Source organism: Ochlerotatus camptorhynchus, unplaced genomic scaffold (genome assembly GCF_037179485.1).
Source record: "Ochlerotatus camptorhynchus isolate MF236.1 unplaced genomic scaffold, CSIRO-AGI_Acam_v1.1 ptg000055l, whole genome shotgun sequence".
NCBI classification, from domain to species: Eukaryota; Metazoa; Arthropoda; class Insecta; order Diptera; family Culicidae; genus Ochlerotatus; species Ochlerotatus camptorhynchus.
Window position 1 is genome coordinate 2440781 of NW_027040545.1, and position 26285 is coordinate 2467065.

The following is a 26285-nucleotide window of genomic DNA, read 5'->3' on the forward strand; positions in this document are numbered from 1 at the left end:
TTTGTATATGTATCGTGAAGAAAATTAGAGATTAATTTTAAAAAGAATTCCAAGAGAATTATGATCAGATTTCAACAAGAAACAGAGTTCTTAGATTGTGCTGGCAATAATGTCAACCCTAGTGCGAAAGATTCATCACAGAACTCCAACAAAATTTATTGCAAAAAATTCTGAGAATTAGAAAGAAATTCTTTAAAATACTCCAGGGGTTTCTAAATCAAATTTCGAAAGATTTCTGCTGTTTTGAATAGAGTTGAAAGAAATTTTTGATATTATTTTCAAAGGAATCAAAGTTTCCGAATAGGCTTAAGGGAATTCTAAGAAGCATTCCAATTAAATTTTTAGAAGGGGTTGCAAGGAAATTCAAAAAAGAATTCAACGGCAAGTATTACGCGGAGTGTCTTCTGGTTTATTTCAGAACAATTTCAAGATAATTCAGACCAGAATTCCAAGTTAATTCTGGAATTCATGTCATGAGAATTTTGAACAACGAAAAATTAAACCCCCGGAAAAGAATAATTCAGTTTCGGTTTTTACAAATATTTGTCTCGAAAGTCCAGCATCTTCAATATTTTCTGTTGAGGACCATGCACTTTACATCTGAAATTGAGACGACAAAAATCAATTTTCAATATTGCTGAGTGATTAAATTCTAAAAACAATAACACGGGAAACTGAAGAAAATTATGCAGCAAATAGAGCAAGACATTCATTTGGCAAAGGATAACTCTGTTTTAATGATTTATTCTGAAATTCTGGTGTAAAAATTTGTTCCTATGGTATGGTTAAGTTATTTTCCCGGTTCTCTCACCGAATTCCCGGGTTTTTCCCGGTTACTTTTCAAATTCCCGGATATTTCCCGGTATTCCCGGTTTGCTGGCCACCCTGCGTCATGACCAACTGATTTTTTCTCGTCTCCGCTCAGGACATATTCGGACGACCCACAATATGGGAAGTACGACTTCGTTCCGAAAAGACTGATATTTGCAACACAAGGATGACGGTAGAGCACCTCTTAGTGAATTGCCCAGGTTTCCAGGGAATTAGGGATCTTTATGGGATCCCGACGAACTTTAGAAACGCCTTGGCCAATGACCTTTCTACCGAAGCAGCTGTTATATGTTTCATCAAGGACGCCAACATGTATAAGAACATCTGACCTAACTCACTGACAATAACCAACCATACCGACCCACTGCATCGAACAACGACCAACCTCTATAACGGACTCTGACTCTGCAAAAAATAGCCCAATCAATGGAATGATGTGCCTGCATAATTTGCATTGCGGAACTATTGACATCACTATATCCAAGCAGCAAATAAAAACTAAGCAGAATAGAATTAATGCATAGTATGTAAGTAAACACTGTAATAATCATTGTATGTAGTCTACACTGGCTTGAAAAAATGAATAAATAAATAAATTTAAATAAATTTCTAGTTGAATACACCACCATAACAATTAATCGACAAATTGCACCAAACCAGGAACATCTACTAACTACGACAGCACCTCGACAGCCAACTCTGATAAACAAATACTCTGTTACTAGGGAGGTCTCTTCTGGACTGTCCACTTCTTCTTCTTCTCTTCTTCTTCTTCGCATTTCAAGCTTATTTCATATCGCATAATAGCTTATTGCGTGCTCTCAACTTAGTGTTCTAGATGCACTTCCACAGTTATTAATTGAGAGCTTTCGATGCCTGTACCATTTTTGCATTGATATGATTGTGTGGCAAGTCCAAGAAGTCGAGAAATTTTCAAACCCGAAAAATTCCTAAACTGAACCGGGAATCGAACCCAGCCACCTCCAGCATGGTCTTGCTTTGTAGCTGCGCCTTTACCGACTGAGCCGGACTGTCCACACTCCTCTTAATTAGTGGGTCCCTTCTGATGATGATGGTGATGGTCCCCACCTCATTAACTAGGGAACCCTTTCTGGCTCCCCATCGCTATTTCAAACTCCTTCTAGATTCCCCAATATTCGTCAAGAGATGAACCAGCCTCTGGCTGAAAGTCTCGCTAATAAAGATAACCTGACCCAGGGGCAAAACGTTCACCCATAGCAGAAGTTGGTTTTATATGATACTAGCTGAGTGTGCCCGGCCTTGCTCGGGATTCCATATTAGCTTGAGTTTATGCGCCAATTAAAAAAAAGCATGCTATATTGTACGTAGCTCCTCCCCCTCCACTCTTATCTAAGGGGCTGCCCCCTATGACCTCAACATGCAAAATTTGGCTTCATTTGCTTGATTAGTTCTCGAGCTAGGCAGACATTTCTGTTTCATTTGTATGAGAGCCCCCCCTTACAGAGAGGAGAGGGGTCTCGAACCATCATAAGAACCTTTCGCTGCCCTAAAAACCCCTGCATACAAATGTTCACGCCGATCTTTTCAGTAGTTTCCAAGTCTATAAGGGTCAGACAGACAGACAGACAGAAATTCATTTATATAGGGGAAATGGATATAATGTCGGCCTAAATGCCCCTAATTTGGACCCATACCTAAATTCAGCAATCGACAATTGCGACCAAAAATATCCATTAGTACCGTCCCAATGTCGCGTTCATCTAGATAAAAGTGATAAATCCGGAGAACTTTGAGATTAGGACGTAATTGCTTTTGTAAACAAACACATCAATCGCCGATTTCTCGCAAATTGAAGCTTGATATAAAAAATAAACGACATAAACAGGTAAAGAAATGATTCGGCGGCAGACGTGTTTGTTTACAAAATCATATATCAGGCGTAACATTTGATAACGGCACAAAAGCATTCGTACACAAACTTTCTAAGGCCCTTTACACGCGAACCAAAGTACGCCAACGCAAACCAATACCACTTTCGGAAAGTCGAGAGTTGCCCCTATCCGATGATGTTGTTGGTTTGCCTTAAAAAAGTTTGTTTACAAAAGCTTTTGTGCCGTTATCAAATGTTATGCCTGATATTTCTTGATGATTGCTAATTCTTATTACAAAGAAAGGCAAATTTTCATCAGTTTCTTGATAGTAAAATTGAATATTTCTAAATATTGTTTGGAACGTTGCATCTTCGGATCATTATTGTGTTGTAAGGTACGTATGTGCATTTTAAAAAATATAAGATGTTTTTTATGAAAACTTAAAAGGTATTCATCTTGCCCGGATTAGCGATTGTCACCCAATCAGCGAACTCCCAAACGAAAAAAAAAACTCCCAATGTGCGAATGATTACTGTAATGATATCACAAATATTACAGGGTGATTCAGAATAACTGTCACCGATTTCACAAATATTCAATTCTCAATGGAAAATGGGTATATGTTCAAGTATTTTTGTTTTTAATGTGTACAAATATCAGCTTGTATTGATAGTAGGCTTTGAAATTTCGTTCGTTTGTGATTTCAAGCAGCCGTTGACGTCATAATGAAGCATGGCATAAATCTGTAAAAAAAATCGTGTGTTATCTTTTAGAAATTTTATTTTTGCTTCATTATAGAGGTACAAAGGAACCATGCTTGGAAAATCCGTTCAATATCAGAGCTTAAACGCATCACCAGGACTCAAAAAGTGCTGAAACTAAAGAGTGCGTGCCAGCTGTGGTTAATTGTCATGACAAATGTGGCTGGTAATTAAGGTAAAGGGAGAGAGATTTGAAAAAAAAACTATGCTTAGTTGAAGGTTATATATGTAGAATATCTGGAATATAATGATATCAAAAATTCATGCAAGCGTTCAATCGTTATGACCATTTCTAAAAGGGACAGTTATTCCGAATCACCCTGTACTATTACCAGGACGCAGATGACATTATTGGTCATGTGCTGAGCACCGTGGAGTCAGAGCCGAGTTGTACGATTCCCTTCGGGCTCAAGGTAGACAACCTAATGTCGAGATCTGGAGTTTATGCAACTAATATATGTTTTTTTTAAGAATATTAAGCATAGATTGTAAGTTTGATTAACCTTGTGTTTAGTTTGTATTTTGTATGTGTTTTTTTTTTGTATATTTGTTTCTGTAATAATTGTATAATTACAGATTTGATATAACGTTGATAGGATTAAGTACATGTTTTAGAAATAGTGAAATTTTAGAATCATAAATCATATTCCAAACCTCTTTCTTCCTCTCCCTATCCATACAATTGTCATCTACTAACCTCTAGAAGACCGCGAGTAATCGGTCAAATCCTTTAATTTTAGATTTAAGACATTTATAAAGTATAACGAAAATGATAACTTGGCTCTGCAAAGTTTATTCGATTGAGCCTGTACGAATAAAGTAATTAACAAAAAAAAAAACAAAACACAACTATTTCTTGCTAATTATCATAGGTTATTTTTTTTTTATTTATTTGAGAGGGAAAAGCCCACTTCAAGTGGCCGAAAAACCTGTTCTTTTCGTATCAACAGATAACTTTAAATCCTACAGATACATATATGCTTAAACTAATTCAGAAAACATTAAACTTAATCATTATAGAATTAATACTTAATCATTATAGAATGAATATAACATCTTTTAAAAATGGTACACATGCTAGTAATTGGTTCATTTGCACCGTAGTTTGTGCGAGAAGTCGGGTTAGTAAAGAAAGAGTGGGTTCGCAAATTTATTCGTCTTGTGTTAATGTTAAGCTTTTGCAAAAGTGAACTACAGTCAATGTTCCAACCGCTGGAGATCAGCAATGAAGACAGCCTTAGCGATGTCCCGGTGAATACTGAGCAATTTTAGGCTCAACAAATTACAACGACTTTCGTAATTAGGGAGGTTATTGGAGCCTCCCTAATAAAGATAAATTAATTAATTAATTAGTAGGGAGGTTTACAGGGTCTGTGCAGGGTAGCGAAATAATCTTCTCTTAATAGACTCAAGTTGATTCGTGGCATTGTTGTAAAACGGCGCCCAAATTACTGATGTCGTCGATGTCGAGTGAGCAACTGGGTACTGCGGAGTCGTTCGATTTCATTTTACAAGCCAATAGAAAACTGCTTGAAATTTTTCTCAAGTTTAAAACTGTTTTGCTAGTTCTCAGTTGATTCCCGCCAAAAGCTCTGAGCCAGGAGGGCTCGAGCCCCCATGGTTCTATCAAAGTTTGTTTACTTACATGTTTCGCCAAAGTATGTTTTACTGCAATTGAAAACTCAGCTGAGTCATAAATACTGTGCTGGTTTTTATACTTTCATCACTGGCTCTGCTGGTTTTTGTCTTTGAGCTTAAAATTAAGAATCTGTTATGAAAAGGTATGGATAATTTTTATGAGATTACAATGCTCGACGATGGATAAGAACAGTAACTGCATTTGTTGCTTTTGAATGTTTGGCACGCATTTGACATGCACACTGAGTGAGTCCGCAGTACTCAGGTGAGCAATATAGCGTTTTCAACTGAGGGCAAGACAACTTTTGATCATGAGTAATATTTGAGTTAATTTTGAGCAACTCTGAGTAACTCGAGTTGCCCAACATGAGAGCGACCGTAACACAGCAACCTTTTTGTGTTCATTCCCCAACTGTCAAACAAAGACGTTCAACGGTCATAAATATTTCTAAATTCTGCTGCTTCCCATTATCGAATGGTGAATTCTGATGAATGTGGGCGTCTTAGTGGAATACCTGTATAAATAAACAGAGAAAAAGGTGGTTTATACCCCGTACATACTATAGCTTATATCATGTAATATAGGCTATCTTGAAATGAGCACTCATACATCTAGTTTTCACTGGAAATCCTATGTATGAATTCTCATTGCAAGACAGCCTATATAACATGATATAAGCCATAGTCTGTACGGGGTATTACACTGGATAACCATCCGTAGATTCCATGACCTTCCTACTTTTTCGTACCAATCCTTTGTAAGCCGTTTTCATACGAATCTACTGCAGCCTGTTATCGGTCGACGTTACCATAGCATTAGCAGATTCAAAATATGAGCAATTTGCTGAAGTACATTTTTGGTTAAATTGACCGCAGTTTGAATCTTCGAGAGGCATCAAAGTTACGACTATCGTTTTGTCTGAATGCTCAAGAATTAGGGCAGAACTTTGAGGCAGCAACCTCATAGTTCTGCACTAATACTTGGGCATTCAGAGAAGTCTATACTAGAATTGTATTAATTTAGTTGCTGGTTGTCATGATTTTCAAAAAAAAATAACTATAAGCAATTCTATTTGCCACTAAGATCGACCCGAGATTAATAGAAAAACAATACAAGTCATATTTAAAATTGTATGTTTCGATAAAACCAAATATAGCCCTCATCCATCTTGAACTCTCAACATATTCATGTTTATTTGAGATGCTGAAATTTACAATTGTAGACATGCAGAACCTCTGATTTGCCAAACACATTAGGCCAAGTTCTTAGGTTCCGCTTATCAGGGGGATTTAAGCTGTTAACGAAATTAACAGCTTAATGTTAATGTTAATTAAATAACGATTTATAACAAGAATATAATAAAATAAGTTTGAATCTCCTCCTCATATGACACATAAAGTTTATAAGGCCAGACTACTTTGATCATTATGAGTTACTCAAATTTACTCGGAGCAAAAATATTAACTTTGAGTACAGCTGGCTTGCTGGTAGCACGAAATACACGATCCACTTGGATCAAAAAATATATATTAATTTCACAAACTGGTATGTCAAATTACAACATTAATCTGGGAATATCACGGTAAGGTAGGCAGTTTTTAAATACAACAACAAAACAATTTGTTGTTTACATCTCATTATCCACTGTACTATAACTCTATTACATAGGGTAAGGTTGGGCAAGGTTGGTTTGTTAGTACATTTATTAATTTATTTATTTGTTAATACCAACAGGTTCAATGCAACCCCAATGATGGTTAGTTTTGTTTAAACCAGCATTTGAGCTACATATTGACTCTGTTGATGTTGACAAACACATCATGCTCTACCTTTCCCTAAAGGATTGTCGTCACAAATTCAGCTTCGTATTATACTTATGGTGACGGTGAAATATGTACGAATATATAGCCAGTGCAATGTGCCGCTCGCAGTCAACAGTCTGTATGAGAAACGATAATAATCAATGCACATGCACATTCACGAGTTCTGATGCAATGGCATGGGGTAAACAGCTGATAACTATCGGTTGTGCTGACTTTAGTGACTTTATGATTATTTATATGACGTACCTAGTGACGGAGTATCTGTTTATTACTCATCTTATTTTTCTTGGCTAAATATGTACCAAGTGGAATTACTGTCCAAAGAGATCCTCTATAAAGGGTGTCCCACATCAAATTGCATCACGGTAAAAAAAACGCTGTGGAAAATTACCCATTGGGTATTTTCTCTTGAAAATTTGGGTAAAAGTAGTTTACACTTATTTTTATCGCTGTCAGTTTTTCGCAACGTCGCGAATTGATTTTGCGCAAGCCCCTGGAAAATCCTAAACTCTCTCATCGGGACATCGGAAAACCACTCGGAATCGTACAGCCAACGGATAGTCGTGTGATTAAACGTTACTACGAAACTCTGAGCATCGAACGGAAGGAGAAATGCAGTCAGAATGGATGTTCTATTAGTGATCGGGATCACAAGCGTGTCGTGAAAGCGTTTAAGTGGAATCCCAATGCTTCGGTCAGGGATGTGGCCAAAAAGTTAAATCTGTACAAGTCTTTCATTCAGAGAGCCAAGGACCGGGAGGGACTGCATACGTGCAAAGTGCAAAAGGCTCCAAATCGTAACGAACGGCAAAATACGGTGGGAAAGTCACGGGCCCGGAAACTGTACCCTAGACTGATGCAAAATTTGACATTTTCGCTCCACAGTGCTCAAGCGGTTCCAAATCGGGTATAGATTAGCCTCCCAAGGTCATAGTAATTTCCATATCAACTTCAAATGGTTTGTGCCAAGTCAGTTTCTTACCAAATCAGTTCAAACCTTGGAAGGCTAATCAGGAACCAAACTGGAACCGTTTGAACACTGTGGAGCGAAAATTTCAAATTTTGCATCTGTCTACTGTACACCCAGATGCTGACGAAGCCTCATTGTCTCATCATGGATGATGAGACTTACGTCAAGACGGACTTCCGGCAGCTTTCAAGGCTACTGTTCTTCACCGCCCAGCACAAGTTTGATGTTCCGGAGGAGGTAAGGAAGCAGAAACTTTCAAAATTTGCCAAGAAATACATGATTTGGAAAGCGATTTGCTCATGTGACAAACGGAGTGCGCCGTTCGTGACTACCGGGACTGTAAACGGCGAGATCTACCTCAAGGAGTGTCTACAGAAGCGTCTGCTTCCTCTGTTGAAGCAACACGAGGGCCCTACTATCTTCTGGCCGGATCTAGCTTCGTGCCACTATTCAAATGTTGTCCTGGATTGGTACGCAGCCACTTTCGACGTTACAATGTAAAACAAATAAATCTATTCTCTAACACGTTACACTTTTTAAATAGGGGAAATGGCTCTAATGTTGGCCTATGGATCTAAGATTGGGCCCATCGCTAAAAATGTGCTATTTATCAATTTTATCTATAGTTGAAGATGCTAATTTCAAATAACAGACTGTAGTGGTAATTTTTATACGATAGATGGAGTAGATGAAAGCATAGAGTTGATAGTTCCGTTAGAGTACGGCAGTGTGAAGATTGTATATAGATATTAGAATAGCGAACTAGGACAACTTTTAAGGAAGGTACAAATCGGTTTTTTCATCTCTCTTTACCAAACTCCCCCTTTGGAGAGCATCATCCCTCTATCATTCTATTGGGCAGAACATTTTAAGGTTGAATAGGTAATTATGCCAACTTGTTCGCGACAAAATCTGGACACCCCTAAACACATACATCAACGAGTGAAATATTTCGTAGAGTGGTGGACGTATGTCTGTTCTTTTTGAAAATACAACCATTGTTTACATAACAAGAGCTTAGTCGAAAATGACGTCGAAAGAAGAGTAAGTCTGAAAAGCAATTGTGTGCGGCCACAATGAAAATCCGGATTTTCAATCAGAAAAACTTGCCAAAAAGCTTGGTTTTCCTGCAAAGACTGTTCACAGCGTTTTAAAATCGTTCGATACTCGTTTGACAACAGCTAGGAGGACGGAAAGCGAAACAAATACGGATTTGAGGAACCACCAGAAGGACGTGTAGGTGAAACAAATATTACGGAGGAGGCCAGATCTTTCGGTACGTACTGTTGCTCGTAAAATAAAAATGTCGCCAACTTTCATGCATACTTCGAAGCAGAAACAAGGAATGAAGTCATTCAAGGTGAAAAATGTGCCGAACCGCAATGTTAAGCAGAATTTGAAAGCGTCCTATTGAGCGATATTGTGAAGATGTGATTAACGATGCAAATAAATAAATAAATAAATAAAATATCCTGGGTTAAACTGACAGCAAACGTGTTTTAATCCAAAACTTATGTGGCAAGATATTGCCGAAAACAAGCCGTAAATTGTTTTAAGCTGGTAAAAAATAACATAATAACTGGTAAAAAATCTAGTGATCGGAATTGTTTATAAAACATCCCTGGAATTCTAAAATCTTTGAACTTTATTTCACAAGATTCCAGACAAGATTTTTGAACATTTGACATTTTTATAATAGCGAACTAACAAAAAAAAAAATCTTTAAATTTTCCAACCTAGTAAGTTTTTAAAAAATTTCAAGCTGAGAGTTGTCAGACTAAAGAAAGTAAAACAATAATTATAATTACCTGAATGAACAATTTGTTATAAGATCTCTCGCTAGATCCTGTCTTTGATTTGGAGATTTGTTAAGATATTGGGACTATAATTATTTCCATGCTTTTGCACTTTGTGGAAAGTTGATAGATTTAAGATTTAGTTTTAATCTATTACAAATGAAGTATCTTTTTAATTTTTAGATTCTGCTGTCAATAACATTTTGAACTACTAGATTGGGTATGGTCTTCGATTACTTTGCGATAACTCTAACAATAAGAAATTAGAAATATTATTATACAAAAAAAAACGGGCAGGCGCGGGAAATTTACAATTGATAGAAGCAGGCATGGAAAATCATTTATATTCATTTGCCTTTAATTTTTCTTTAGCTTAATTCCTTAAAAAGATTTATGAAGTTTTTCTAGGATTTGATATAAGCTACAACTTTTGCTAGTAACTCAAATCTGTATAGCTTATGCATGACGGACTAGAGTGGGCAGAACTTGTTGTTTTTCAGTGAATGTTATTTAAGACACATGTTGAGGTTATCAAGCTCAATTTAGAAGTTCCGAAATGAACATTTTTTACATTCTAAGCCTTCTAGAAATTTGCGAGATGAAGGTATAAAAGAAAGGGTCACAAATCTTAAACGTGCAAAATATAGTAAAACTAGCAGTGGCGTCGCGTCTACATGTGCAACCTGTGCATGACACAGGTGTAAATGATTTAAAGAAAAGCGCTTAAATTTTTGTAGATTTTATGGTCACATTATAGCTGTACTTCTTTACTCCAGACCACAAGCTACCATGAATACACTATTTTATAATATGGCTCAATTAAATCTGTGACCTTGGTTTGCTTCAAAAAGGATTGAATTCAGTTCGGATAGTCTGCCTAATCCCTAATGCATTGATTTCTAAGCATGTCGATATCACTACCATGACAAAACTCGTTAAATATTGCACCTAAAAGCGAGCTTTTTTGGGAGGCGGTGGTAAGTTTGTGAATGGTCAAATGCCGGATGTAAGCCAAACAGACCTTCTATCACTGCTTGAAACATACCACAAATTTTCCGCAATACATGGCGGTTTGCACCACTACCTAGTTGTAATTGAAATTTTCAGCAGTCACGCGTCAAACGGGAGCAACACGGAAACAGCAGTCTGGTACGCTTTGGACGTTATCATACTTGCAGACCGGTTTGAATGTGTGAGTTTAAATTAGAAGAACATTTTGTGATGGATGGGTGCCTAAAGCGTGCATTTCTGGCTGTGCACTTGGATATCTGATTGCAGGCAAAGAGAGTAATGGAGAAAGAGAGTGCAAAAGCTCGCTCTAAATCTCTTGTCAGTTGTAAATCTCTCAATTACCGATGGTTGCGCCGGTGCACCTGTTAAAACTTATGAGCTTCCCCTGTTTCATTCCGATAGTGTTGTTCTGTTGAATAAAGAGTTGATTAATTCAAGTTTGCTACTCAGGGGACTTCATGAAATTTCTCTAGATTTTGACACTGGTTTGTATCAAAAAACGTTTTCGGAAGTGTTTGAGGGTTATTCTTCATTACACTTCAGTCGAAAGAGTTAGCCTTGTGATAAAAACGAGAATTAGTTACGTTTTGCAATTCCTCCTACTTCGGTTAGCGTGAAAAGGGCCATACAAGTTTTGTTTACACAAGATGATAGGCCCTTCAAATGTTACGTTAGGTAATGATTAATATAATAATTGAGAATATGTCCCTCGAATTCATGGAGCATTGAAAAATAAAACAATAACTAATATGTGGTGGTAAGCTATAACGAACAAAGTTTGGTGGACAGGTAAACAAATGAGGCACGCGACGCCTCTGAAAACTAGGAATACAAAAAAAAAAACGATGGAAAAAATGTATTCCAGATTCCGGATGATTTTTTATGTTGTTGATAATTATTATAGTTTATTCAGAGTGTCTACACAACAAGAATATTACGCAGATTTCCATGAATTTCCCAGGTTTTTCCAGAACACACCATAAAGTACCATCATTTCGTGCACCTGTGCAATTTCGCACATTTTTTAAGAAAATACACCGGATGTTCCAGACATCCCAGATTTTGTGTTATAAAAAATTTCAAGCATCTAAAATTCAATATTCCAAACATCTGACATAGAAGATTTTTGAGATTGCGAAGTTAACAATAATAATGTACGTTCCGTAAAATTTTTCCTAGCAAGTTCGTTTTGCCATCCACTCTCCTGAATCCTTTTACTACATGCACTACTTATGTGCAGTGATAAGTGATAGTCCATGTCGTTTGAAAACGTATTGTTAAGTCCCATGCTCAGTTTTGAAGAACAATAACATAATTTTATATTGAACCTAAATAAAACGATTATGTAACCGATTAACGCGCATTTGAACGTTTCTTTACTTCTTTCTTCACTAGAGCCAGGGGAACAACAAGATTATAGCAAGAAAATGCAGCGAAAAATCAGGTAGAAGTTGAAATACCAAAGCGCACAAGAAAAGAAAAATCAAAAAGATGCAATCCGTGCTGCAACCCACTTTTTCTGAGGCCTTTTTGCCATCTCCCCCAGATTATGTACGTTTCCGAAGGAAAACGAAAACACCGCGCAGTATGCAACGCGAATTGCACAATGCAGGAAAACCACCTAACATCAATGTTTACAAATGCTTTTCCAAAAAACAAAAAGCAACTCTCCGCAATCCGATTGATCACATCAGCCCTGCAACACGACGGATCATTCGCGCTCTGGAAAAAATGGTACAAAAGCAAAACCCTGGAACTGCTCTATCAAGACGGTGGTGTTACGAAATACTATTTACTTTCGCCTTGCATTCAAAGCAGCTGCCAGCCTCTCGGTCACGGTTCGGTCAGCTAAACCAGAGTGCCAGAGCTCTCTAGCTGCTGCACAACAGACCGACGACGACGTCAAGAGCACAAGAGCAGGAAAGCTCTCCGTCCGTCCGGATCAGTGCAAGTGCGAGTAAGGGGAAAGGAAAATCCAAATAAAAATAAATCGCTGGTAAGAAGATTGCTCCACACAACACCAATTACGTCTCAATAAGGAAAATATTCCTCCGGGAAGTGCTGAAAGATGGTCCACTTGGCAAGCTGCTACCCTCGGTTATCAAAAGATTCACTGCACTGGTCCACTTTAGCCACCGGAAATCGATCCAATCCGCCTCCGATGATGATTACGAAATCCGACGAGTCAATTGCGGCAGACATTTTAGTTTCTCCAATCCCCATCGTCAGAACGCAAAAAAGCCAACAAAGAATAATTCCACTTTTCATTCCTTCCTTCGAACGAATCATGGATTGGGGCTAATAATGGCGAGATCGTTCAGGTGAATGGACATTTTGCTGACACCTACCTGGAGATGCACTTCCAGGCTCGCAGGTTTTCACGATCCGCGCAAACTTTTCCACACGCGAAAGTCACTCACAATAACTATAATTTAGACAACCTGAATCCGGTTTCGGGTCGGAACTGAGCAAAAACACTTCAAAACCGCAAGAGACGGGAATTTGAAACGCGAAAATACGACAAGAAGACGGGCGTGCGAGGGATCGCGAACACGACACTCGATTGATGATTATTTTTTTTTTTCTTTTCGTCTTGTGACGGTGCGGGACCTCGTGTGACAGTCGCGAGAGGTGATCGCGAACACTTTTGACAACCGGGGGAATGGACCGCGCTTATCGCGCATCAGCGGTTGTCGATATTTATGGACTAACATGTAAAAAAGACCTTTCGTTTCTTTCTATGAATCCCCATATCCAGCTTTCCATGTTCGGTAATGGCGGCCTGTTTGTATGAATAAATGTATCCTTCACTGTGCTTTTTGACACTATCTGAAGGTTCGGATTTTGACCCCTCCCTTTCATCCACACCATTTGTGGAATAGTCCTATGATTTGGGATATCGTTTTTCTTAATCTATAGTGCAGCTTAGCACCAAACGGAATTTTATTATTACTGATGGCTTCCAAATTTATTTACCTTTCCGTACGTACCGTAAGATTTGATTAAGAGAAACAAATTGTTGAGATATTGTTAAAAGTCTAACACTGCTTGTTGATGCCAAACTCGGCCTAACGCATTGAAACGCCAATGAATTCACTTCGGCCTATCGGATGAAGATGAAGATTGATTCGGTCGGAGCGCTTCATTTGTATTTGATAATATTGGGTGCAAACAGGGTTCCTTCCATTCATTTCGGCAAAAAAATGTTTTATTAAATAATGGAATAATAAGATATTATGATAATAAGCAACAAGAAAATATTGTAAAGCTTGTGTTTGACCATAATACCTGCCAAATTTGCTACATGAGCGTCGCAATAAGCGATTTTGTCATTTATCTCATCCACTCTTCGCGAAAAGGCGATCAGAAAACCACTCATTGTGACTCTGTCAAAGCTAAATTTGCAAATTTTATGTGTCAAACACAAACTTTACAATCTTGTTTTGTTGCTTACGTAAACCAATTATTATTATAATATCTTATTATTCCATAATTTAATAAAACATTTTTTTAGCCGAAATGAATGGAAGGAACCCTGGGTGCAAACATTCATATCACGCGTTCTTATTGACTTCGTTCGGTAGCATTTGAACTTAAGTATCGTACCAAACACATAATTTGCCTGTTAACGCCGAAATCATTGATTTATTTGATGTTTTCTGCTTGATAGTCCCAAAATGGGCGCTTAGGCCGAAGTAGTTCACTACCCACCTCATAATACACACGTATAGAAATCCCTTATACATAAAGGCATATTTCTATTGCTGATTATTAATAAAATGTCAAGTAATAAACAGACGCCTTGCAAATAAGTTGATAAGGATCATGTGTCAAATGGAATGTTTAAATGGTCACACATATCGTTTATGATTGCCTATAAGAAGAATGAAGTCACATCAGCCATTTGAAAAGTCTTCTACTCGATTGGAATAACGGCTTGTTGACAGATAATCAGCTGTTTCAATTTTGACATGTCGTGTCATGACACTTCCCTAATCAAAAATTACCATAAACGAACGATAACCCAATTGATTGAATTATTCCACAAATGGTTTGGATGATACCTCGAACACGTCGTTAAGCAAATTAACCATAACATTTTTATTAGGGTTATAGCAACAATGAATACGAAACTATCGATTTGAAATTGGCTCACTACTTGACTAGCCTATTGGTCCCAAGTAAATCGATTAACGTACCCCATTCTAGTTGAAATTCTAGTACTACACTATGTTTGTTTTGATTATCTATGAAAGTATGACAGATAAAATGAGGGGTTCGTGGATTTTCCTATGTTTCGAGGGGTGCATCGATTAGCTTGGGACCGAAGATAGTACCAGAGCTGAGCCAAAAAGTTGAGCTCGTTTCTTCGGGACCTTCTGGTCTTAGAGCATAGAGGTAACTAGGCTAGAAGGTCCCGAAGAAACGTGCTCAACTTTTTGGCTCAGTTCTGGTACTATCTTCGGTCCCAAGCTAATCGATGCACCCCTCAAAGCATAGGAAAATCCGCGAACCCCTCATTTTATCTGTCACACTTTCATAGCGAATCAAAACAAACATAGTGTAGTACTAGAATTTTGGACTAGAATTGGGTACGTTAATCGATTTGCTTGGGACCAATAGGCTAGTCAAGTAGCGAGCCAATTTAAAATCGTTAGTTGCCACCTGTTTATTTTCATCCTCTCAACACCGCTCAAAAATTGGCCCTTTTTTCCAGAGCAAAAATGAGAACTCGTTCGTGACTTTCTCATTATTTGATTGCAATTGCTTGATTGAGCCAACATTTTGTGAAGTTCGAAATAAGCTTTAAAATGGTTATCAAGTAAGAAACTGATCAATATCAAGCCTATATCAATATTGCTGCTTTCCCTCAGACCCATTATTTTGATGTTTAAGGTGCCTTTGTTGAGGATGTCTACAATTATTAGTGATTATTGCAAGGAATTAATCAAACTTTTCCATTGGTATTAATAAATTTGGACAGTCATTACACTTGTTTTAATACTTTATAATTTATTGTGTTAATCCTAATACTTTATCTTTCAAACGAATCGGATTAAGGGACGTAAACCTTCGAGTTGGTCCTGATCGTTGGATTTTTTGTTGACTCCGTTCTAAAATAGTCCTGAAATATCGATAAAAAATATCGACAAACCTCCGACGCGCGGATCAATTCCAGCTGCTCCCACTTGTGCTCGGCTTCTATGCTAGTTTATTATTTTTCGTCTCTGACACTGCGAGCTTCTGTCATCATCCGTTCGTGCACGGATTTTACTAAAGTTTTTTTTTTCTTGCCTTCGTCTCGGTCTCGGAAGAAGACATCCAAAAAATTTACTCCACCGCAGAAGCTTGATCTGGTTCGAAAGATATCTGCAGATTCGCGACCGGGTTTTTGTGCGCCACAACATCCACGGCAGCATGGAACGCTAGTTACGCTCGGCGACCCTCCCGTACCCACCGATACGATATCCATTGTTGGCAGAAAAGACAAACCGGGAGGAATTGATCCTCTGTTGCGGCAGCCGGATTGAAGAAAAAATCCTGTCAAATAAAACGAAGAGTGGATCAATTTGGTGTTCTTTTTAGTTGATTATTGTTGTTCCACCTACATCTAGAAGTGCTAGTGAGTGTTTCGATTCGTGTGTGCGGTTTTGTTTTTAGATCATCCGATATCTGACTACGAAAGGTCGGGGCGACGATGGAAGGGCTGGTCGAAAACTCGTTAAATCCTCCCTGCCGGTTCTACTGTCATTCGTGCTCGGTGGAAATTGATCGGGTATCATCGGTAAGTTGGATTTACATCCCTCCGAACGATTGATGGCACGGAACTTGATTGCTCCTTTTTTTTGTAGGATTTCACCTGTCCACACTGCTCGCAAGGTTTCATTGAGGAGCTGCCAGCTGCTGATCGAAGTAACAATCCACCGTCTCCCCCGCCAGCTGGCTCAGATGGCGATATGCAGACGAACGATTTCATCAATCCACAGGTGAGATCTGGGTGTGACTAATAATTTGGTTCATTATAAATGGTAATCAATATTGGGATGTTTCAGGCAATAAGACTGGCCAGCGAAATTTTCAGCAACAGCATCTTGTCCCCGTTGTTGCTATCAACCTCGAGTGGACCCCGTGGTCCCGATTCCGATGGGGTAGGTGCGCTCGGTGATGATGGCGGTGAGGCACCGGGTGCCGTAGGTGCATCCGGTGGTGGAGGATCAGGCTCGATTAGAAGCCTTGGACGGCACCGGAACAGGCGCCGTGGTATGCAGAATATCAACAATCTGGACAATATCCTGCGGGAGATTTTGATTTCGGTAGCAGACGGTGCCAATGGAGGAGTCGGTGGGACACCGATGTTCTTCATGGGGAATCCCGGAGATTATGCCTGGGGTCGGGAAGGACTGGACACGATCGTGACACAGTTGCTCAATCAGATGGACAACACGGGGCCACCCCCGCTGGAGAAGGAAAAGATTGCTGAGATTCCAAAGGTTACGATCAGTGCCGAGCAGGTGGAAATGAAGCTACAGTGTTCGGTCTGTTGGGAAGATTTTCAGATCAATGAAGTCGTCCGGAAGCTGACCTGTGCTGTGAGTATAGAGTTCATCCGGTGGAAAGGTTATTTCGATAATTTCTGATTGTATCTCGCAGCACGTCTATCATGAATCATGTATCATTCCTTGGTTGGAGTTGCATGGCACGTGCCCAATTTGCCGAAAAAGTCTGGCACCGGAACAGCAACCGGATGAACAGCGAGGCCTAGCAGCTGCAGCGAATGCCGTTGCCAACACGTTACGTGAGTATATTGCTTATTCAGGGTGTCTACTACCTTACAAACCATGGGGAATTTTGAAATTCTTGTATCAAGCGACAAGTAATTTTTAAAAATTTGAATATATTAAATTGAGGTCAAGGAATACCCCTCACCATCCCTCTCCAACGGGGGAATTTGGTAAAGAGAGATGATCAAATCGATGTGTACCTTAATTCATAAAAGTTGTCCTTACTCGCTTTCTACTCTCTATATAAACAATTTCACACTGCCGTACTCTAATGGAACTATCAACTCTATACTTTCATCTATCGTATAAAAATTACCACTCTAGTCTGTTATTTGATATAAGCATCTTTTCCAGATGCACAATTTATTCTACTCGAGCTTACGTATCTAAAGTCGTAGCCTACTACTAACTTACTGCTATAAATAGCACATCTCCCTTTTTCTAGGATATATTGGCGTTGACGAGAGTTCTGTAACTCTTTACTCCTATCTAGAAATCTCATTTGTAACTGTCAGTCTATGTGTGAAACATGGCGGAATTTTTCTTATTCTCTCACTCCAACGGCAAACCCCATATGAAACTGTCAAAATATGTGTGAAGAACCGTCATTTCGGGACTGGTACAAGGCGAATTACAATCAATTAAACTAACAAAATCTCTTCACTTCTCAAAGACGTTGAGTCCATTTTTTAATGACTCAAATCTCAACACCAGGCATGGGAACTTCACACTCCTCAGCTGTAAATCATGCAAAATCTTCTTCTAAAGCTTCATAGTTTCTGGTTACTAAAGAACCAGATTCATCATTTGTTGTATGGTGCTCATAATCAGAGTTGGCTGCGCGTGTGAACGAACATGACGTTCGTTTTTTTTTCTCGGAGTTTTTTATGCTTATTTGGTTATTAATCCGGTTAACATTTTCGACGATTAGTTCTACATAGGACGGGACTAGTTTATGTCGATCCCCATCAAGCGAACCGTCTTTGATTGAAACAACAATGCAACAATAGCACGGATGCTACCTGTGGATTCATCTGGACTAACTTGGTGAGATCGTATCTGATTTTATCTATTTAAACTAAATTTACATTCTCTTAAATTTGGCAAATTCTTAATGGAGTTTTCTCCACACATACCATTTTTTTGTGTATTTGAAATCTTCATTTAACGCCAAATGTCTGAACATTTTTGAACATGTGGTGAAACATTACTGTAATTCTTATATATCATTATATTATATTAAATTACGTTGGGGGGGTCAGCCTAAGGGAATCAAAAGATTTGTTGACTGGACGAGGGTTCGTGGATTTGCCAGTCCCTTGTCACGTGATTACAGATGGCCATCTGGTCGTTCTGTCTTCCAAAGGTCTTCAATGAAGCTGATTCACCCTGCTGCAACAAACCATCAGGCAGAACTTTACAACCGGTAAAGTATCCGCAGACATTGGAAATCCTTGCGCTGATGGTGGGTTCCATTCACATCACATCACATCACATCACTAAAGAACCAGATTCATCAATGTTCTTGCGTGAGAAAGTAATAACTGTACACTTAGCTGGGTTGACCACCAGTCGGATTAGACTACACCAGTCAGCAAAGATGTCAATCTGATTTTGGAGAGAACGGCAGTCGTCGAGTGAGCGGATGCGCAGAAAAACTTTCAGATCGTCTGCAAACGATAATCGTGGCTCTGTGTTAACATGGTGAACGTCGTCGAAGTAGAGGAGAAATACCAATGGTCCCAGATGGCTACCTTGAGGTATACCGGACTTTGCGCCGAAGCTTGCTGAGCGACAAGTACCCAAAGTTACTGTCAATTGGCGCTCCGTGAGGTATGATCGAAACCATCTCAAAAGATTTCCACCGATCCTTCAACAGTTTCATCTCTTTGTACCTACTGAAGTAGTCAATAACTACCAATAAGTATTCGCCAGAAGGAAGAGGGCCCATGAAGTCAATGGCAATATCACCCCACGGCTTTGTTGGCAATTGCCTGCGACTCATTGGGACTGGTCGGCTCGGAAGTCCAACTAGCTGACATCCTTCACATACTGCACAACATTCTCGTCTCTCGATCCATTGAATGCCACCATGCACGATCTCACAATCGTCTTTTCATGACCGATTCACCCGGATGCCCTTCGTGAGCAAGCTGTAACATGCGTTGCCGTAGTTGCTTAGGAACAACAAGTTTATTTCCTCTGATCATGGTGTCCCCATGGTTTGCTAATAGGTTACTCCAACTGGCAGACAGAAGACATTCTCTTACGGCTGTTATCTCTGGATCATCGCGGGTTGCTTCTTCAATTTAATCAACATCAACTGCAACAGATTCCTGGATTACCAAAATCATAAATTTATTATCTTTCTCGACGTCTTCAGCACCACCATCAAAATGAACCAATCGAGATAAAGAGTCTGCGATATTTCCGCTTCCATGCCAATACTTGAACTTAAAGGATTGTAGTCTCAAGACCCAATGTTCAATGCGAGTGCAGGGTGTGGAAGATGGAGAAAAAAATAACTTCAAGTTAAGCTCAACAGGTTCTATAACATTCCCCAGAATGCACCATTCCCCAGAAAAGTATGACATCTATTAGATTTACTATTTTTGTTTATTATAGTCACTCCTGGAATCTTCTTTCGTGTAGGGTAAATTATGGCTTCGGCACCCATTGACTGTTTTCGGCAACCGAAATTGAAGCGTTAATTTCACTGTATTTTCCCATCAAACCTTTACCTTACCTTTTCAGCTTCAATCTGATTGCACTTTTACTACTGTGCAATCCTGTTATGCCAGATTTTTCTATAAATGAAATATATACGCTACAAAATACGGCTGATTTCGAATCGCCGATAATAGAACAGCTGGTTAACACGCAGTTCAAATGGAAAGGGTGCCGAAGAAAAAGAAACTGCCGACAATAGTCACACTCACCTGAGAAGTTTGGAGCGTTGTAAAAACATGTTCAACCCATTTTGATCAATTCTGTCTATTGGAATTGGTAGAACAGCAAGCAGCAGATGAATGTCAACAAACAAACCCGTCATGTATGTGTGTGACGCTGAGAAATCGCTAATAGAAGTTCGGACGCTGCTTAGATTGACGAGAATACGTAAATTCCCCTATATAAAAAGAAGAAAAAAACTTCTTAATGGGTCAAGGGGTTTTGGGAGACCTTAACTGCCGTTATACGCATAACTGTCCGATGTTCTATGCAATCCTTATGCACCATGGGACTCTTATGCGTATAACGGCAGTTAATGGATCAATGGGTTTTCCCTTCTTAAGAAAAGGAAATAATTAATTCTTTGGATAAACGATAAAGAAGGGAATATTCCCTTCTTTTCTCAAGGGATTCGGGGTAATGACCATTCGGCATAATAACGAGTGGAATAATGTTATAAATTTGTAATCGGTAGTTCAACGTTCCATGTAGGTTTTTTAATCCATCACGAGAAATTCTTCAACTCAGGTCGAACAATTCTTCGATAAGGTTTAACAGTTTCCGACTGGTTGAATTGGATTATTATTATTATTATCTCTATTTAGGAGATTTTCAGGGGGGAGAGGTAGCTCATCGATTCTTCCGGTTCGCCTCCTAGCATCGTGCTATAAGGTACCAGGCGATAACCAGGGTAGTTGATCGATAGCTCGATGACGTCATTTCGTTGGCGTCTGCAATGGGAAATTCTCATAGCAGGCGTTGACGATGGGACGTTGTCGAGTTGTTGAATAGCAACTATCGTGGTAACTCACCGATTACCTGTCGATCTGCCAAATTTGGAAAGACGTCTGCATTGAATTGTCTCATATAATAATATTCCGCCCACTATATCACAAAAAATTGCGAGTAGCTGAGTGGAATGGAGATAAGTTGAGCATTGGGTACAGGACCAAGTCTCCCCTGGGTGGTGCCAAAAGATGAGCGCAATAGAATCATCAAGTTGCTATAAGGCACGGAATGAGACTATTGCATGGCTGGGTAGTCAAAGTCTTCTATTCGTTAGTCATTTCAGGTGGATTAGAACAGGTTTAGGTGGGCGTTGGCCAGATTTGGATTTTTCAGATGTAATCCTGGATAGGACCTGTCATTGAACGTCGCGTGAAAGTGGAACTTAATGAAGGCCTAAGTACTTTTTCGTAGTTTTTAGTTTTCGGATTTGAAAGATCGTCGGTTACAGTGGCCTGCTTACATATCAAAGAGATTTATGGTAAAATCGCTTGTGTATCGTGTATTTTGCGAAACTCGTTGTTGTCGTTGGTTCCGGGTTTGAATGGATACACAAATTTGAGCAACGGTATTATGTGATATGAGGGGCTCGGTGGCCTTAGAGCAACCGTTTTTGCTTACTGAGCAAAACATCATGAGTCTAATCTCAAGCCCATCCACATTCAAGATTCGTCAATCGTTTTATTTGTTAATATGACTACATGGTAATAACAGCAACTTGGTGATTAAAAAGGTGCTCGTCTGCCTAGTGGCAAACGTTTTTGCTTACTGAGCAGAAGACCGTGGGTTTAGTCCCAAGCTCCTTCGCGTTATATGATCGTTAGGACATCAGTTCAGCTTATCGTTTACCAAAACGAACCCTGCTGCAAAACCAACCCTCTTATCCAACATCCCAGTGATTCCTCGTGGAAGTGCAGAGGTGTTCTCGGCTTCCATCAAAGCGAGTGTCATGTCAACACAATCCTTCCCATTCCTTTCTTGACCTGTGTTCGGGCGCGGCCGGCGCTGGTATTGCCTAATTTAAGATCACTAGTTTTTACACATTGAGGATGATTGCTAGTCCCAAGCATCGTCTATTGGTTCTCTGTGTAATTACAGCTGATCTGGCAGTAACAGAGTAGCAACCGTGGGCGGTCAATCAAGCTCAAGCAAGCTCTATTTAGGAGATTTTCAGCCGCAGGCTGGTTCATCTCCGGCTTGAATTGGATTGCATAATAGAACATTTGACTTATTAAATGATGAACGAAGTGCTCGAAAACTTGAAGGTTGTCATGTTATAAAGAGCTAAAAAATGGATTGGAATTGATAAATACATAGTTCCATAAAAGTAAACATAGTGTATTATCAATAGTAAAAAAAAGAAAAGTGAAAATTACTAATTTCATCATCTTTTCTGGGGAATGGTGCATTCTGGGGAATGGAATTCTAGGGAATGTTATAGAATCACTGAACATTGCATTAGGTCCTAAGTAACATTGTCAGATTCTCTTCGTCGACTTTCTCTTTGTATCCCCACGGCCATGAAAAGACATTCACATGTATTTTCAGCACACAGATCGATAAAAGAAGCTTTCAACTAGCATCTAATAGGGTAAACACAACAAGAAACGGTTATGTGCTCAAGTTATTAACGAAAGAGAAAGTCGAAAAAGAGAATCGATCAATGTTACTTAGGACCTAATACCAACAATCAATACGAACCTAACGATTTTTAATTGGCTCACTACTTGACTAGCCTATTGGTCCCAAGCAAACGATTAACGTACCCCATTCTAGTCGACATTCTAGTACTACGCAATGTTTGTTTTGATTCGCTATGAAAGTTTGACAGATAAAATGAGGGGTTATTGGATTTTCCTATGTTTCGAGGGGTGAATCGATTAGCTTGGGACCGAAGATAGTACCAGAGCTGAGCCAAAAAGTTGAGCACGTTTCTTCGGGACCTACTGGTCTTAGTGTTACTTCTATGCTAATACAATGTTCAGCTTGAAGTGGCTTATGGTCTGTCTCTAATTCAAATTTACGACCAATCAAGTATTGTTGCGTATGCAACAAAAGGGAAACACTTTTCCGTAATTTTAACTCGTATAATTGGGTGAAACGGTTAAAATTTCCCTATAAGTATACAAAATTGTGAGGAACAATAATTTAGAAATATAATGTTTCTTACGTTTGTGAGGGTTTCCGATTTGTAAGCCGGATCTTCGTAACGGTATTCAGAGACGTATCTTTCTGTATATTTTTAGTGAATTAGGAAAATTAGGTTTAAACTAGGTTAATTCAATTATTTTTACCTCAACTTCCTCGATGATTGCCGAATTATAGAGCGGACTCAATGTGCAGTTGTACGTATAATCATTAAATCCTCCTACGTATAGCAATGTTTCGTATCAATGTTAGTTATTTTCATTATTTCATTATTGTGTAAGTAAACTGCCTACCGTACGCTAAGTCACTAGTTTAAGTAGTTTTAAGGTAATTGTATGTGCTATTTTAGGTAAGTTAAACAGTAAATTGTAGTTTTTAAAGACGCGTGTTACACTATTGTCAGCTTTCTTTCCACAATGATCTGCACTTTTTTCTTTCACCGCCGCATTGACAGCTCCGTATGGCCATTATGCCTCTGTCAGCTCCCACGCGGCGCTGCTGCATCCATGAGGTATATTAGTAGGTGTAGCGTCGCACGAAGGGTGCACGCAACAAGTATAATGAAAATTTCTCAACTGCCCATACCAAAGCAAGTGCCTCTTTTTCCGTTTGGCAGTAGCGCTTTTCGGTACTAGTTAGGCTCTTACTGGCATAGCATATTATACGAGGATCATTGTCGGTTATGTCTTTAAATTGAACCAAGACAGTGTCTAATGCAACAGGTGAGGCGTCTGCTACCACCCTAGTACGCAAAGCATTATCAAAGAAAGCGAGATTATCGGCGTTGGATATCATTTGTTTCAGCTTTTCAAAACTCCGTTGGTGTTCCTTCGTCCATGCGAACCTATTGGCACTGCATATCAGTTCCCATTTTAATGGTGCAGTAATGGTTGCTAAATCTGGGATAAACTTTCCAACGTACGTGACGAGACCTAAAAAACTTCTTACTTCGTCAGAAGAACGAGGTTCACGAAATTTCTGCAGAGTTTGCACCTTTTCCTCCGTTGGGCGTATTCCGTTAGAGGAAATAATATGACCTTAAAACACTATTTGCCGTACTTTAAACATGCATTTATCTTTGTTCAGCAGAATATTACGATCTTTCAAAACTGAAGAACTTTGTTTGAAGCCGCATCATGTTCTTCTTCAGCTTCGAAACTTCTAACCAATAAAGTAAATCTACTTGATCAAAATCAAGTGAAAACTAATAAAGGAAAATGAAAAATAACTTGCAAAATGTGTTTGAATGGCATAGCAATTAATTCGAATATTACTGCGTTGTTGGTGAGAAGTTTCTAATAAGCCCTGCTCTGTTAACAGAACAAATCTGATATTTACATATCAGAATTGCTTAATCTGAGAGAAACGGACGATTTAATCAAGGGAGTTCTATTAATCCTTTCCGCTCAGATTGTTTTGGCATATAGGTGATATTTTCCGCTACGGAAGATTATAATATTTGAAAATATTATAATAATCCTTCACTTTGGTAACGTCTACTCCCATGTCCAGCAGGAGAGCAAAAAGAAATTCTTAGAAGCGGGACAATTAAAAGTGCATAAGTAGAGGTACCAGACATGTTTTGTAGCGTCGGTACTCTATTTTGTAGTCTGTGAAAGGGAGTTCTAGGTTTGTTGACTGCACTGCCGTGTGTTGAACAGCTCACGAAAAACAGTAATGGATATTTTCCAATAGATGTCGCCACAAAGAACAGCAGTTGCATCAGCTATAAAATGAACGCAGAAGCTTGACTAAATGATTAATTGATTAATTTTTGCAGGATCACTGCATTCGGATGCGTTCCCCGGTGGCGCTAGCCATTCTTCATCTTCCTCCGTCGACGAGGGAGGTCCATCCTCTAGTCTACTGGTCGATCTTGGCCAGCCGATATTTTCCTTCAACGCAAGCGGTGGCAACAGTGCAGGTGCAGGTGGTGGCAGTGTTAGCGTCAATTTAGGAAATCCTAGATCTACAAGTTTGAACACGACGCGCGTAAGCAATGCCAGCTCTGCGTCCCCAGCATCCACCTCCGCGGCCAACAATGCGGCTTCAACGTCAGCGGCCGGTACCGGAAGTAGTAGTTCGGGCAATTCCGGCGCAAACAGCAGGTACCGTGACGACGATGGTAATATTGATTATGATTTTGATTAATGGCAGAAGCTATGGTGGTTGCGAGGAATGCTTTTTACCAAAAACTGTTTTGATTTATCGTTTTTCGTTTCGTTTCGGACCGTTCACACAGCTTCAGGTGCCCCAAGGGAGCACGGTGGTAATTTGTAGATTTTTCAGAATCCTCCACCCCCGTTTTGTATACAAAAATATCCAAACACCATAACTAGTTAACTAATAATGGCAATGTATTTTTTTTTAAGAACTTCTGTTTTTAATACCTTGTTCTAGGGAAAGATTGCACATGCCATTCATTCAAGAATAAATAGTGTTTCATACCAGATTGGTTATCGTGGAGTTTCGTTTGAAAAAAAAATAGCTGCAAAACGCACCTCTTCCAGTTATTTTAAACCGATCTCATTTTGGTATTTCAAGAACTGTATCGCCTGGTAAAACCATTCTCTGTGACATCTTATCCAAAGGGTACAACAGCACTCTTTGCAAAAGAATATAACTAAACTGTGCTATAGTAGTTTAATACAATACGATGTGAAAACTAAAATAACTGACTAATCGTAAGACACTGATAATTTCGAAACTCTAAAAACAACAAAAGAAAAAAAAAATGAGCAAACCCGGCAAAAAATACAGCTACTACTTGAAAGAAACGATAATTACACTAAATATGTAAAAGGAAAGCCAACAATGGTAATAATTTATACATAAATCCAAACAAACAAACAAAAAAGGTTTATCACATTACCTAAAATAGGCACCGGGAAACAGAAACCTTTAGTAATATAATATGTTGCGATGCTACAAGTAGC

General features: G+C 39.0%; 2 protein-coding genes across 2 annotated transcripts in view; one reads left to right on the plus strand and one right to left on the minus strand.

Moving 5' to 3' along the window:
- The window catches only part of ClpX (Caseinolytic protease chaperone subunit), a 54376-nt gene extending 41124 nt beyond the window's left edge, over positions 1 to 13252 (minus strand). Inside the window, exon 1 of the mRNA XM_065239469.1 lies at positions 13033 to 13252. The gene's annotated coding sequence lies outside the window, so the exon portion shown is untranslated. The remainder of the gene's footprint in view (positions 1 to 13032) is intronic.
- Positions 13253 to 15950: 2698 nt separating this feature from the next.
- On the plus strand, positions 15951 to 25929 carry Iru (Iruka). Its single transcript, XM_065239305.1, has 5 exons — positions 15951 to 16469; positions 16537 to 16671; positions 16738 to 17274; positions 17336 to 17480; positions 25130 to 25929. Exons 1-5 carry the CDS (start codon positions 16383 to 16385, stop codon positions 25498 to 25500), a joined length of 1275 nt encoding a protein of 424 aa, XP_065095377.1. The 5' UTR covers positions 15951 to 16382; the 3' UTR covers positions 25501 to 25929.
- Positions 25930 to 26285: the final 356 nt, after the last annotated feature.

Coding starts and splice junctions, on each gene's coding strand:
- Iru (XM_065239305.1), top strand. CDS start 16,383: ATGGAAGGGCTGGTCGAAAACTCGTTAAATCCTCCCTGCCGGTTCTAC. Junction 16,672..16,737: donor ACGATTTCATCAATCCACAG/GTGAGATCTGGG, acceptor GGGATGTTTCAG/GCAATAAGACTGGCCAGCGA. Junction 17,275..17,335: donor TCCGGAAGCTGACCTGTGCT/GTGAGTATAGAG, acceptor TGTATCTCGCAG/CACGTCTATCATGAATCATG.